This window comes from Coregonus lavaretus, assembly GCF_964263955.1.
Source record: "Coregonus lavaretus genome assembly, chromosome: 32".
Classification (NCBI taxonomy): domain Eukaryota; kingdom Metazoa; phylum Chordata; class Actinopteri; order Salmoniformes; family Salmonidae; genus Coregonus; species Coregonus lavaretus.
The window spans coordinates 7314004-7328742 of NC_140019.1; the positions used below are offsets into that span (position 1 = coordinate 7314004).

General features: G+C 46.6%; 1 protein-coding gene across 1 annotated transcript in view; it reads left to right on the forward strand.

Annotated features, from left to right (window-relative positions):
• The window catches only part of LOC311107383 (fibroblast growth factor receptor-like 1), a gene marked incomplete at its 3' end in the record, with an annotated part of 72560 nt that extends 60332 nt beyond the window's left edge, over positions 1–12228 (forward strand). The window contains exons 4-7 of the mRNA XM_084149876.1: positions 10525–10617; positions 10728–11006; positions 11351–11704; positions 11825–12228. Of these exons, the coding sequence (XP_084006002.1) occupies positions 10525–10617; positions 10728–11006; positions 11351–11704; positions 11825–12228 (1130 nt within the window). The remainder of the gene's footprint in view (positions 1–10524; positions 10618–10727; positions 11007–11350; positions 11705–11824) is intronic.
• Positions 12229–14739: the final 2511 nt, after the last annotated feature.

A 14739-nucleotide genomic window follows, 5' to 3' on the forward strand; every position in this document is an offset into this window, starting at 1 on the left:
GTAATTGAGTCTTGATAATTGATCAACTTGTCATACAGTCCATTCGGAAAGTATTCAGAACCCTTGACTTTTTCCACATTTTGTTACGTTACAGCCTTATTCTAAAATTGATAAAAATTGTTTTTTTCCCTCATCAATCTACACACAATACCCCAAAATGACTAAGCAAAAACAGGTTTTTAGAAATGTTTGCCACCATTTTTTAAATAAAAAAGTGAAATGTTACATTTACGTAAGTATTCAGACCCTTTACTCAGTACTTTGTTGAAGCACCTTTGACTACAGCCTCGAGTCTCCTTGGGTATGACGCTATAAGCTTGGCACACCTGTATTTGGGGAATTTCTCCCATTCTCTGCAGATCCACTCAAGCTATGTCAGGTTGGATGTGGAGCGTCGCTGCACAGCTATTTTCAGGTCTCTCCAGAGATGTTAGATCGGGTTCAAGTCCAGGCTCTGGCTGGGCCACTCAAGGACATTCAGAGACTTGTCCCGGAGCCACTCCTGCGTTGTCTTGGCTGTGTGCTTAGGGTCATTGTGCTGTTGGAAGGTGAACCTTTGCCCAGTCTGAGGTCCTCAGTGCTCTGGAGCAGGTTTTCATCAAGGATCTCTCTGTACTTTGCTCCGTTAATCTTTCCCTCGATCCTGAGTAGTCTACCAGTCCCTGCCACTGAAAAACATCCCCACAGCATGATGCTGCCACCACCATGCTTCATCGTAAGGATGGTGCCATGTTTCCTCCAGATGTGACGCTTGGCATTCAGGCCAAAGAGTTCAATCTTGGTTTCATCAGACCAGAGAATCTTGTTTCTCATGGTCTGAGAGTCTTTAGGTGCCTTTTGGCAAATTCCAAGCGGGCTGTCATGTGCCTTTTACTGAGGAGTGGCTTCCATCTGGCCACTCTACCATAAAGGCCTGATTGGTGGAGTGCTGCAGAGATGGTTGTCCTTCTGGAAGGTTCTCCCATCTCCACAGAGGAACTCTGGAGCTCTGTCAGAGTGACCATCGGGTTCTTGGTCACCTCCCTGACCAAGGCCCTTCTCCCCCGATTGCTCAGTTTGGCCGGGCGGCCAGCTCTAGGAAGAGTCTTGGTGGTTCCAAACTTCTTCCATTTAAGAATGATGGAGGCCACTGTGTTCTTGAGGACCTTCAATGCTGCAGACATTTTTTGGTACCCTTCCCCAGATCTGTGCCTCGACACAATCCTGTCTCGGAGCTCTACGGACAATTCCTTCGACCTCATGGCTTGTTTTTTGCTCTGATATGCACTGTCAACTGTAGGACCTTATATAGACAGGTGTGTGCCTTTCCAAATCATGTCCAATCAATTGAATTTACCACAGGTGGATTCCAATCAAGTTGTAGAAACATCTCAATGATGATCACGGGAAACAGGATGCACCTGAGCTCAATTTCGAGTCTCGTAGCAAAGGGTCTGAATACTTATGTTTTAAGGTATTTCATTTTTTAAAATGTTTATTACATTTGTACAAATTTCTATAAACCAGTGTTTGCTTTGTCATTCTGGGGTATTGTGTGTAGATTGATGAGGATTTATTTATTTTTGATCAATTTTAGAATAAGACTGTAATGTAACAAAAGGGAAGGGGTCTGAATACTTTCCGAATGAACATCGAACAATAATCTTTATTCTATTTCAAATCTGAACCTCAAATCTTCTTAACTTCCAAACTGCTTTTAACTTTCTTGACAAGTTCGATGATTATTTTCTAGTCTGTGAATTGCTTTGCTCAAGGTGAGCTAATTTATATGTCATTCAGGTCCATATCACTGCTGAAATCTTATTTACATTTTAGTCATTTAGCAGACGCTCTTATCCAGAGCGACTTACAGTTAGTGAGTGCATACATTTTCATACTGGCCCCCCATGGGAAACGTACCCACAACCCTGGCGTTGCAAGCGCCATGCTCTACCAACTGAGCTACAGGGGACTGTGAAAGGAAGGTACAATTTTTTCTCTTGATTAACATTATTGTTTTGGTAATAGTTCACCACCACCATGGTATGTGGAATGGAACTGCCACGTAATACTCCATTCTTAGTTTTTCTAAGATAAAACAAACGACTAACCGTTCCGTTATTTTCAAAAGTCAGTGTTTATCAGCTGTGCCGTCACTAATGAAAATCACTGCGAAACCATGTTTGTTTTGCATTTGATTTGGGCCCGGGTTCAGATGGTCAGATGGAGAGTGCTCCATGAGACACAGTGGCACGTATGTTTGAACACAGGTACCCGGTAGGAATGGAGAATGGGGCTTTTTGAGGGTAGACCCTTTAAAGTTCCCCCAGTAGGAAAGAATAATATAGGACCTTATAAACACGGCCTCCACATGAAGAGTGTTATGGTTAGGGGAGCTTCAGGCCTGGGACTGGGGCAGCCCTCCCTCGCCCTCTTTCTCCCCCAGACCCGCCGTCTCCACCTCCACCCTCACCTCCGCCCTCCCTCTCTACCTTCCCCCTCTCTGCCCCTCTGTGTGTGTGTCTGTGGGCCTGGACAGGAGCAGAGGAAAAGGGTCCTTCAGCCTAGCGCTACACCAGTCCAGCACCACTTTCCTTTCCACTGCTCCACTACACACAGGAGCCAGAGCTGGAGCAGTCTGCCCAGCCGTGAGGGAAAGCCGTGCTTTACCTCAGTCATCACATCAGGCCATGCCACTGACAGTGGCCTGAAAGTATTACGTATTTTCTTGAACTGGATAATCTTTGTCAACTAGTCACTTTTCCAACTAATCATTTCAACTGGTCACAGATTACATTAAGTGTATTGAATGTATAAACATAGCATCAGAAAAATGTAATATCCAATACATAGGAAATGGTCCAATGTTCTCCTAATAGTGCTACATAAGGGAAAACCTCTGTTCTGTCCCTCTGCACCTGTTTCGAGAAAACATCAGCACACAGAGAGTAAAGGAATGAGCCCTGGCTAAGACCTCTTTAGACAAGATAATGCCCCCCTAATTCCACCTCGGTGTTGCTGAATAGCCACCTCTCCCGTGCCAGTGGAATTGTTGCTACACCCAGGCTTACTCTCCCAGAACCCAATAGCAACAATGGGGGCTAGCAAAAAACACTTGGTGCTGGCTTTGGGCTCTTCTGACTCTCTTGTGCCTCACTACGCGGTGTTAAGCAGGGTGCGGCCCTCTGGCTGTCATATGGCCCTCTGGACCAGAACACCAGGATTAAATCAGGACAAAGAACAGTATACGTGCACACACACACACACACACACACACACACACACACACACACACACACACACACAAGCACACACACCTGACCAGGTTCCATCAGGCAACAGGGATGTTGGCAAAAGACACGGCCAGGCAGAGCAGACATAGTGGACAATCAGCTTAGTCCACTGGCTTGATGTGACTGCTTAGCCGGCTGTCTTTGTCTATACTCACTACTCTGTGATGGTCAGAGTGCTAGGAAGCCTTTACATCTCAGTGATAATTATTGGTAATTTACAAATCAAAAGAAAATGTTGTGATTTAAATAGATCTGGTATGTGCTATTATTTTACACAGACCCCGTTGTCACTATTATGAGCAGTTACGATTAATCTGAATTTTAGGGAATGTTTCAACAACAATGAGGTGTGGATCATTAGCACCTGCGTACCACACACAGTTGTTGACACAAGGTTATTCAAAACATGGCTGGTTAGTGAGTGTGTGTGTGTGCATGTGGGTATGTGTGTCCGTGCATGACTGTGCATATGTGTGTGTGTGTATGTGTATATATACAGTACCAGTCAAAAGTTTGGACACACCTACTCATTAAAGGGTTTTTCTTTATTTTTACAATTTTCTACATTGTAGAATAATAGTGAAGACATCAAAACTATGAAATAACACATATGGAATCATGTAGCAACCAAAAAAGTGTTTGTCACGACTTCCTCCGAAGCTGCCTCGGCGTTCGTCATCACCGGCCTTCTAGCCACTGCCGCTCCTCATCATTCCATTTGTTTTGTCTTGTTTTTTACACACACCTGGTTCATATCCCCTCATCAGTCCCTGTATAAGTATTCCCTCTGCCCCCCATGTCTTTGTGTGTGATTGTTTCCATGTGGAGTTGTCGCTAGCTCGGTTGAGCATTCATGTTACTTTTGTCGCCGTGAAATTCACCCGTGTGTTTTGTTTCCCCAGTGCACATTGAAGTCGCACTGTATTTGGTTTTTCCATTGCTGCAAACTGCTGTATTGGATGAATAAACCATATTCTGTGATTCACACCTCCTGCGCCTGACTCCGTCCTCATCACCCGCTACAGAATCACACACCCAACAGCATGGAGAGGGGAATATGCCTGGAGCCGTTGAGCGGGTCCCGGAGCATTCCAACATGTTAGCCAGCTTGGGCGAAGCGATGGATCGGGTTCTCCAGGTCGTCCAGCGCCTGGAGAGGAGAGGACCCGACCCTGCGGAACCAGCTGAGCGACCGGATCCAGCCACCCACACCCCAGCCCCCAGAGGTATTCACCTGTCTCGACCGAGGAAATACGACGGGACAGCGGCCCGCTGCCAGGGTTTCTTCCTGCAGCTGGACCTCTATTTCACCACCATCATCCCCGCTCCATCGGATCGGGAGAAGGTGTCCGCCCTCGTCTCCTGCCTCTCGGGGAAAGCCCTGGAGTGGGCCAACGCGGTCTGGAGTGAAGGAGGAGACGCGTTGGACAACTACGGAGAGTTCGTCTGGTCCATCTGAGGCAGGGGACGAGGACCGCGCAAGACTTTGCCCTGGAGTTTAAAACTCTAGCGGCTGGGTCCGGGTGGAACTAGCGGTCCCTCATCGACCACTTCCGATGCAGCCTGCGTGAGGACGTCCGAAGGGAACTAGCCTGCCGGGATACCACGTTGACCTTCAACCAACTGGTGGACATGGCCATCCAGTTGGACAACCTGCTGGCTTCGAGAGGACGTCCTGCCCGTTTCACCCCCCTTCAACCCGGATCAAGTTCTGACGGAGCTGGGTGGTGCAGCGATCCGGGAGAACGGAGGACGTTGCTGCACAATGTCGTCAGAGTTCTTCTGGTTCTGTAGGCGGCAGGCAGGGCACTCTCGCGTCACCCCAGGTAGCGCTAACCCACACTCGTTCAGAGCCCTCTGCTGCGCATTTCACCATCCACGTCAACTTCCCTGATTACACGGTAGTTCTCAGTGTAAGACGCTGGTAGATTCAGGCGCAGCTGGGAACTTTATGGACAGGTCTTTAGCTCTTAGTCTACGTATTGCATTGGTTCCCCTGTCCATTCCATTGCCCATCAAAGCACTTGACAGTCAACCATTAGGGTCAGGTTTTGTTAGGGAGGTTACAGCACCAGTCACTATGATTACGCAGGAGACCCATAGGGAGCTAATCACCTTTCATATTATTGAGTCCCCTGATTTTTCTGTTGTGTTGGGCCTTCCCTGGTTAGCACTACACGGCGAAACACCCTTTCCTCGTCTGGACTGACCGCCGTAACCTGGATTACATCCGGGCAGCGAGGAGGCTGAACCCTCGCCAGGCCAGGTGGGCCTTGTTCTTCACCCGGTTTGATTTCATGCTGTCCTATATACCAGGCACAAAGAATGTGAAGGCAGACGCACTGTCACGGCTTTACGACACAGAGGAGAGGCCCATAGACAACACCCCCGGCCTCCTGCATTGTGGCGCCGGTGGTGTGGGCGGTGGACGCGGACATAGAGCGGGCGTTACGCACAGAGCCATCTCCACCTCAGTGCCCAGCTGGGCTGCGGTACGTGCCGTCTATTGTCTGTGATCGTCTTATCTATTGGGCACACACGTCCCCCTTCTCTGGTCACCCAGGCATCGGCCGTACAGTGCGCTGCCTGACCGGGAAGTACTGGTGGCCTACCTTGGCTAAGGACATGAGGGTGTATGTCTCCGCCTGCTCGGTGTGCGCCCAGAGTAAGGCACCTAGGCACCTTCCAGCGGGTAAGTTACATCCCTTACCAGTTCCACAACGGCCATGGTCCCACTTATCGATTGACTTTCTAACTGATCTTCCCCTCTCTCAGGGTAACACCACTGTCCTGGTCGTTGTGGACCGCTTCTCTAAAGCCTGCCGCCTCCTTCCTCTGCCCGGTCTCCCCACGGCCCTGCAAACTGTGGAAGCCCTGTTTACTCATGTCTTCCGGCACTACAGGATGCCAGAGGACATAGTGTCTGACCGGGGTCCCCAGTTTACGTCTAGGGTCTGGAAGGCGTTCATGGAACGTCTGGGGGTCTCGGTCAGCCAGACATCTGGGTTTCACCCCGAATCTAATGGGCAGGTGGAACGGGTGAATCAGGATGTGGGTAGGTTCCTGCAGTCCTACTGCCAGGACGGCCGGGGGAGTGGTCGTTGTTCTTGCCATGGGCCGAATATGCCCAGAACTCTCTACGTCACTCCTCCACTAACCTATCACCATTTCAATGTGTTTTAGGGTATCAGCCGGTCCTAGCTCCCTGGCATCAGAGCCAGACCGAGGCTCCTGCGGTGGACGACTGGTTTCGGCGCGCGAAGGAGACATGGAACGCCGCCCACGTCCACCTACAGCACGCCGTGCGTAGCCAGAAAGCCAATGCTGACTGCCACCGCAGGCCCCGGTCTTTGTACCGGGTGATCGGGTCTGGCTCTCGACCCGGAACCTGCCCCTCCGCCTGCCCTGCCGGAAGCTGAACCCGCGGTTTGTGGGGCCGTTCAAAGTCCAGAGGAGAGTTAACGAGGTTACGTATAGGTTGCTGCTCCCTCCTGATTACCGTATTAACCCCTCGTTTCACGTATCTCTCCTCAGGCCGGTTGTGGCTGGTCCACTCCAGGAGTCTGAGGTGTGAGAGATCCCTCCGCCCCATCTGGACATCGAGGGGGCCCCGGCGTACTCTGTCCGTTCCATCCTGGATTCGAGGCGTCGGGTGGGGGGCCTTCAGTACCTCATGGAGTGGGAGGGGTACGTTCCGGAGGAGCAGTGCTGGGTCCCGGTGAAGGATGTCCTCGATCCCTCCCTGTTGCGGGATTTCCACCGTCGCCTTCCGGCTCGCCCTGCTCCGCGTCCTCCGAGGCCGTTGTCGGCGCGCTGCTGGAGCTGCGCGTCAAGAGGGGGGGGTACTGTCACGACTTCCTCCGAAGCTGCCTCCTCTCCTTGTTCGGGCAGGCTTCGGCGTTCGTCGCCACCGGCGAACGCAGACAAATAAACCATATTCTGTGATTCACACCTCCTGCACCTGACTCCGTCATCACCCGCTACAGTGTTAAACAAATCTAAATATATTTGATATTTGATATTCTTCAAAGTAGCCACCCTTTGCCTTGATGACAGCTTTGCACACTCTCAACCAGCTTCACCTGGAATGGTTTTCCGACAGTCTTGAAGGAGTTCCCACATATGCTGAGCACTTGTTGGCTGCTCTTCCTTCACTCTGCGGTCCAACTCATCCCAAACCATCTCAATTGGGTTGAGGTCTGGTGATTGTGGAGGCCAGGTCATCTGATGCAGCACTCCATCACTCTGCTTCTTGGTCAAATAGCCCTTACACAGCTAGGAGGTGTGTTGGGTCATTGTCCTGTTGAAAAACAAATGATAGTCCCACTAAGCGCAAGCCGGATAGGATGGCGTATCGCTGCAGAATGCTGTGGTAGCCATGCTGGTTAAGTGTGCCTTGAATTCTAAATAAATCACTGACAGTGTCACCAGCAAAGCACCCCCACATCATCACACCTCCTCCTCCATGCTTCACGGTGGGAACCACACATGCGGAGATCATCTGTTCACCTACTCTGCATCTCACAATGACATGCCGGTTGGAACCATAAATCGGACATTTGGACTCATCAGACCAAAGGACAGATTTCCATCGGTCTAATGTCCATTGCTCGTGTTTCTTGGCCCAAGCAGGTCTCTTCTTCTTATTGGTGTCCTTTACTAGTGGTTTATTTGCAGCAATTCGACCATGAAGGCCTGATTTGCGCAGTCTCCTCTGAAAAGTTGATGTTGAGATGTGTCTGTTACTTGAACTCTGTAAAGCATTTATTTGGGCTGCAATTTCTGAGGCTGGTAAATCTAATGAACATATCCTCTGCATCAGAGGTAACTCTGGGTCTTCCATTCCTGTGGCGGTCCTCATGAGAGCTAGTTTCATCATAGCGCTTGATGGTTTTTGCGACTGCACTTGAAGAAACTTTCAAAGTTCTTGAAATGTTCTGGATTGACTGACCTTCATGTCTTAAAGTAATGATGGACTGTCGTTTCTCTTTGCTTATTTGAGCTGTTCTTGTCACAATATGGACTTGGTCTTTTACCAAATAGGGCTATCTTCTGTATACCAACCCTACCTTGTCACAACACAACCGATTGGCTCAAACGCATTAAGAAGGAAATAAATTCCACAAATTAACTTTTGACAAGGTTCATTGAAATGCATTCCAGGTGACTACCTCATGAAGCTGGTTAAGAGAATGCCAAGAGTGTTTAACACTACCCGCAAAACACCAGTCTCAACGTCAACAGTGAAGAGGCGACTCCGGGATGCTGACCTTCTAGACAGAGTTGCAAAGAAAAAGCCATATCTCAGACTGCCCATCTTTTATTTGTATTGGCGAGTCTAAGATATGGCTTTTTCTTTGCAACTCTGCCTAGAAGGTCAGCATCCCGGAGTCGCCTCTTCACTGTTGACGTTGAGACTGGTGTTTTGCGGGTACTATTTAATGAAGCTGCCAGTTGAGGACCTGTGAGGCGTCTGTTTCTCAAACTAGACACTAATGTATTTGTCCTCTTGCTCAGTTGTGCACCGGGGACTCCCACTCCTCTTTCTATTCTGGTTAGAGCCAGTTTGCACTGTTCTGTGAAGGGAGTAGTACACAGCGTTGTACGAGATCTTCAGTTTCTTGGCAATTTCTCGCATGGAATAGCCTTCATTTCTCAGAACAAGAATAAACTGACGAGTTTCAGAAGAAAGTTATTTGTTTCTGGCCATTTTGAGCCTGTAATCGAACCTACAATTGCTGATGCTCCAGATACTCAACTAGTCTCAAGAAGGGCGGTTTTATTGCTTCTTTAATCAGAACAACAGTTTTCAGCTGTGCTAACATAATTGCAAAAGGGTTTTCTAATGATCAATTAGCCTTTTAAAACGATAAACTTGGATTAGAAAACACAACGTGCCATTGGAAAACAGGACTGATGTTTGCTGATAATGGGCCTCTGTACGCCTATGTAAATATTCCATTAAAAATCAGCTGTTTCCAGCTACAATAGCCATTTACAACATTAACAATGTCTACACTGTATTTCTGATCAATTTGATGTTATTTTAATGGACAAAAAAAGTGTTTTTCTTTCAAAAACAAGGACATTTCTAAGTGACCCCAAACTTTTGAACTGTAGTATATATATATATATATATGTGTGTGTGTGTGTGTGTGTGTGTGTGTGTGTGTGTGTGTGTGTGTGTGTGTTAGTGTTAGCTCAGTCAGCAGTGGACCCAGGGTTCTCTGTGCATTCCTGTGGGTCGTGCCAGAGGGTCGGACCAAACAAAGCAGCACTCTCTCTCAGCCCTGTCCGTCTGACTGCGTGCCTACCTGCCTGCTGACCTGCCTGCACATTTTAGGTTAAAGGCAGCTAATTGGTTTCCAGCTCAGGGTTAAGTCAACACGCTGTCTTGTTTTAAACAGTGTGGAAACTTGAGAGAAGCAACAATATGGCACTGTTTGCTCACCCCTGCCTCCCAGAGCCAGTTAGAATAATACCAGAGCTTTGCCTGGTTATCGTTCCCATAGAGTTGTAAAACTTCATACGCTCTGAAAGCCAAACACGCAGTCGTTTACACACCTCACACTCCACTGATCTCCAAGCAGAATCATTCATCCTGCGTCACACAGAGGGGTCCTGTTGGAGCTCAAAGCAAGGCAAATAAATGTGAGAGATCCTTCAGCAGTTTGCACTCATCCCTAGACCCCCGTGTGATTTACACAACGCCATTTGCAGACATTAGAACTTGGGTCTTGGATGAAATAGCTCATATCACTGAAACTATAACTGACCGCTAGATTTATGTGGCAATATCTAAAGGATACTTTGTGGTAATGGCAGGGGGTAGGAGAACTCCCTTTTCTTTGACCCATTGGTTTTATATTGCCTTTCTTTGCTCTGTAGCGTGAGAGTACATTATTTTTCTGCAATATTCAATTTTTTGAAAGACTACATAAAAACCTAACTTTTTCGCTTTTATGTTTTTTAGATACTAGAGTAATGCATCGTCTTCCACAGTCCTACGATCAGATTTATTCAGATTTCTCACTGGGCACAGGGGTCAGTTCAACGTCTAGTTTGGATTTACATTTGGTTGAGTTCAATGTGAAATCAACAAAAAATGTCACCATTTAATTGGATTTAGGTGAAAAGTTGGGTGAAAATGAAACGGGTCGGCTTGCTATGAAACAATCTTCATACTCCCTGCATGGGTGTGTGTGTGAGTGACAGAGGCTAACCCTCCGTCAATGACTGTTGTGTTTTTCAGATGACACTGCAGCGACCCAGACCGACGCTCCACCTGCCGTATTGGAACCCAATGCTGAGCTAACCCAGCCTGACCCTACAGGAGAGCCCTGGGGTGAGCAGCACACTGCTTCACTTCACTACATTAGAATACTCCTACACGTTGTCATCTGAATGCTATTGACATCTGTGTTACCTAACCTCCATGATGTATTATCTCTGCAGTGAAGCCTCGGTTCAGCCAGCCCACTAAGATGCGAAGGCGGGTGCTGTACAAGCCGGTGGGCAGCTCGGTGAGGCTCAAGTGCCAGGCCACGGGCACCCCTCCCCCCGTCTTTACCTGGTGGAAAGACCAGACCCCTCTGCCACCCCCGCGCCAGGGTAAGCGCCCGCAGTGGACCCTCACCCTGAAGAACCTGCAGCCCCATGACAGTGCCAAGTACACCTGCCACGTCTCTAACCCAGCAGGGCACATCAATGCCACCTACAAGCTGGATGTCATCGGTAACACCACCAACACCACGACAAATAATTGTTCCTTTTCCTCCATTACACTCCAATTTCATTTATACTCAGACCTCCCATATGTCGCCATATTAATTGTGTGAAGTGTATTGTCATTATGATTCACATGCTTATGAATTGGGCGGCAGGTAGCTTAGTGGGTAAGAGCGTTGTGCCAGTAACCGAAAGGTCGCTGGTTCTAATCCCCGAGCCGACTAGGTGAAAAATCTGTTGATGTGCCCTTAAGCAAGGCACTTAACCCTAATTGCTCCTGTAAGTCGCTCTGGATAAGAGCGTCTGCTAAATGACTAAAATGTAATGAACTCCTGTCCTTCTCCCTACAGAGCGCTCTCACTGCAAGCCTGTTCTGACCGGCACCCACCCGGTCAACACCACCGTGGAGTATGGCGGCACCGCCTCCTTCCAGTGTAAGGTCCACAGTGACGTGAAGCCTGTGGTCCAGTGGCTGAAAAGGGTGGACCCAGGCACACAGGACCGCTATAACTCCACCCTGGAGGTCGGAGGGCAGCATTTTGTGGTTCTGCCAACAGGGGATGTGTGGTCCCGGCCTGACGGCTCCTACCTCAACAAGTTGGCTATCGTCAAGGCCCGCGATGAGGATGCTGGCATGTACATCTGCCTGGGAGCCAACACTATGGGCTACAGCTTTCGCAGTGCTTACCTTACTGTGCTGCCAGGTGAGTACAGCCATTCACTCTGAACTGTAGAATGGGACTTTACTAGGATGGGATGGAGGGATGGAGGCTTACATCTGTAGAGCTGTCTCTCATATCACTGTGATTTGTCTCTCTGTCCAGACCCTCAGGTGGAGAATACAGTGACTCCTCCCCACCTAAGCTCCGGCCTGCCATGGCCTCTGATCATCGGTATCCCCGCAGCAGCCCTCCTCATCGTAGGCACCATCGTACTCTGGCTGTGCCACAGCCGCCGACGCCACAACACCCTGCCCCCCTGGCCCATACCTGTGGCCCACAGAGAAAACCACATCTCGGACAAAGAGCCCAGCACCACCACCCCCTGTAGTACCCTGACTAGCCCTGACTACCCCAGCCAGAGACTGGTGGGCCTGGGAACCCCCGGCCTCAGTGGGCCCCCTAAGATCTACTCCAAGGTTTACACAGACATGCACACGCACTCACACACACACGCCCATGTGGATGGTAAGGTCCATCAACACCAGCACTTCCACTACCAGTGCTAACCAGCCCCCTCATCCCACCCCACACCTACGGCCTTGTCTCCTAGCCACTGCTGCTATTCTGACCCAACAATGGACTATGAGCAAGGAACAATGAGCCAGGTAGATGGAACCAAGGAAAGGCTTGGTTGAACTACACCTTCCATGATAAGCAGTGTTAACACAAGCCCTACCAGGTTGGATCCTGGGATAGGCATGGACAAATGTTACTAAGCTGCCTGCTAGGAGGAATTCCGCTTCATTGAGATGTCTCAGGGCAGGGAAACCCTCTCATGTGTGCTATCGAATAATTTATATGTTTTTTTAATACCAGTCAACTCTAATTGTATTTTAAAGGATGGAAAGGAATGGACAAATGGAAGAATGTCTATATAAACAAAGAAATGCAGTGCACTCAACTTAAAATGTGTGTTTGGATGCACGTAGCCCTGGAGAAATCATTCATTAGTTAATGGGAGAAAGTACCAGGGTTAGGTTCAATTTAGGTAAACTTACATTTTATTAAATGACCTCCAATTTACCATTTTCACAAATTAACGTTTCTAATAGAATTGACCCCAACCATGGAATGTACAATTATATTGTATTTTTTTTTAAACACTCATCTAAACATGTACCTGTGTCCAAACTTTCAAAGCATAAAGTAATATGAGGAACTTTTAAGCTTGTCTAAATTGGTAAATCCAAGATTTATAAGCTTTTCAAAAATTGGAAAATGTAACTGTGACAAATCAAAATCTAGCCAAAATGTTTACAATGTGTTCCTTGCTTTTATATTCTCATAATAGTAACACAAACTGTGGTGTCCTCTGTTTTGAAATAGGTGGTATTATTTTTTAAAGAGGTTTTGTAATGTGTATGTTTCATGTAGGAAAGTATAACTCATCAGGGAAATTAGATGGATGGATGAATGGATTAGGTGATAATTTTTTTAAATCTTTTTTTATTCAGATGTTGTATAATATGTGTCTAATTGTGCCTGAAAAATGCAGTAATACTATTATTTACCCTGTGCAGTATCTGTCAGATGCCAAGTTATTTTGCAGCGCTATAGATGTGTATATTACTTACAACTCTTGTGAGGTATATTGTTGTATAAGGTATTTGAGGACAAGTATCGTACTGTACCTTTGTCTAATGGTTTTAAAACTCACAAAAAAGCAATTTAGCTGTGTTTTTACTTTATTGTTTTATATTTATGATGTAACCTCTATTACTCTTCTGTAGCTCAGTTGGTAGAGCATGGTGCTTGTAACGCCAAGCTAGTGGGTTTGATTCTCGGGATTATCCATATGTAAAATGTATGCACGCATGACTGTAAGTCGCTTTGGATGAAAGTGTCTGCTAAATGGCTTATATTCTTATTCCAGATTGGATTGACCTATGGGTCATTTAGACAAAAAGTGTTGATTGTATTGTTAAGTTGAATTACAGCTTTTGCTGGCCTAGTTGTCTTATATTTTATTAAGAATCTGACCATATGCATTTATATATTTCACATGTTTTGTTTGTTGAAAAACATGACAACCATTACAAAGATAATTTAACAAAGAGTCATTCACCCTACCCTCAAGTAGTCATAAATCTAGTACCCAAGTGTTTTAAAATTGCCACATTAGTCTTATGCAATTACTCTGTGAAACATTGCATGATGCAAACTCACTCTGGTGCTCATGTAAATGTAGTACTGTACAATAATATTTTTGTAATAAAAATAGTTTCTATACTTTTCGTGTAGTGTTTGCGAAATCTATTTTGATGAGAACGTTCTTCCTTTTACATATGAAATGTGTTTTTATTAAAAAATTAAAACAGAATGCCATTCTGGTCCATGTTGACTTGCTACTTTACACTCCGCAAAAAGGCCTCCATCCACTGTTAGTTTAACATCCTCTGGAATGCTCTGGGAAAATCAAGTTGTGCTTTCAACACCAGGCAAGGAAATAAATATTCCCAACAGGATTTGATGGGTATTAATATGAGGGTAGGGTTACACAGACACAGTGCACAGGGCTATTTCCTCAGTTTCTCGCTGGAAGACTGTAACTGCAAATCATCACTGACACACCAGATATTTGTCAAACCCAGTGGTGGAAAAGTACTCAATTGTCGTACTTGAGTAAAAGTAAAAATACCTTAATAGAAAATGACTCAAGTAAAAGTGAAAGTCACCCAGTAAAATACTATTTCAGTAAAAGTCTAAAACTCTTTAGTTTTAAATATACTTAAGTATATAAAGTAAATGTAATTGCTAAAATATACTTAAGTATCAAAAGTAAAAGTATAAATAATTTCAAATTCCTTATATTAAGCAAACCAGACTGCACTTTTTTTTATTTTTTTTATTGTTTTTAATTTACGGCTAGCAATGGGCACACTACAACACTCAGACATCATTTACAAATGAAGCATTTGTGTTTAGTCAGTCCGCCAGATCAGAAACAGTAGGGATGACCAGGGATGTTCTCTTGATAGGTGCGTGAATTGGACCATTTTAATGTCAAAATGTAACAA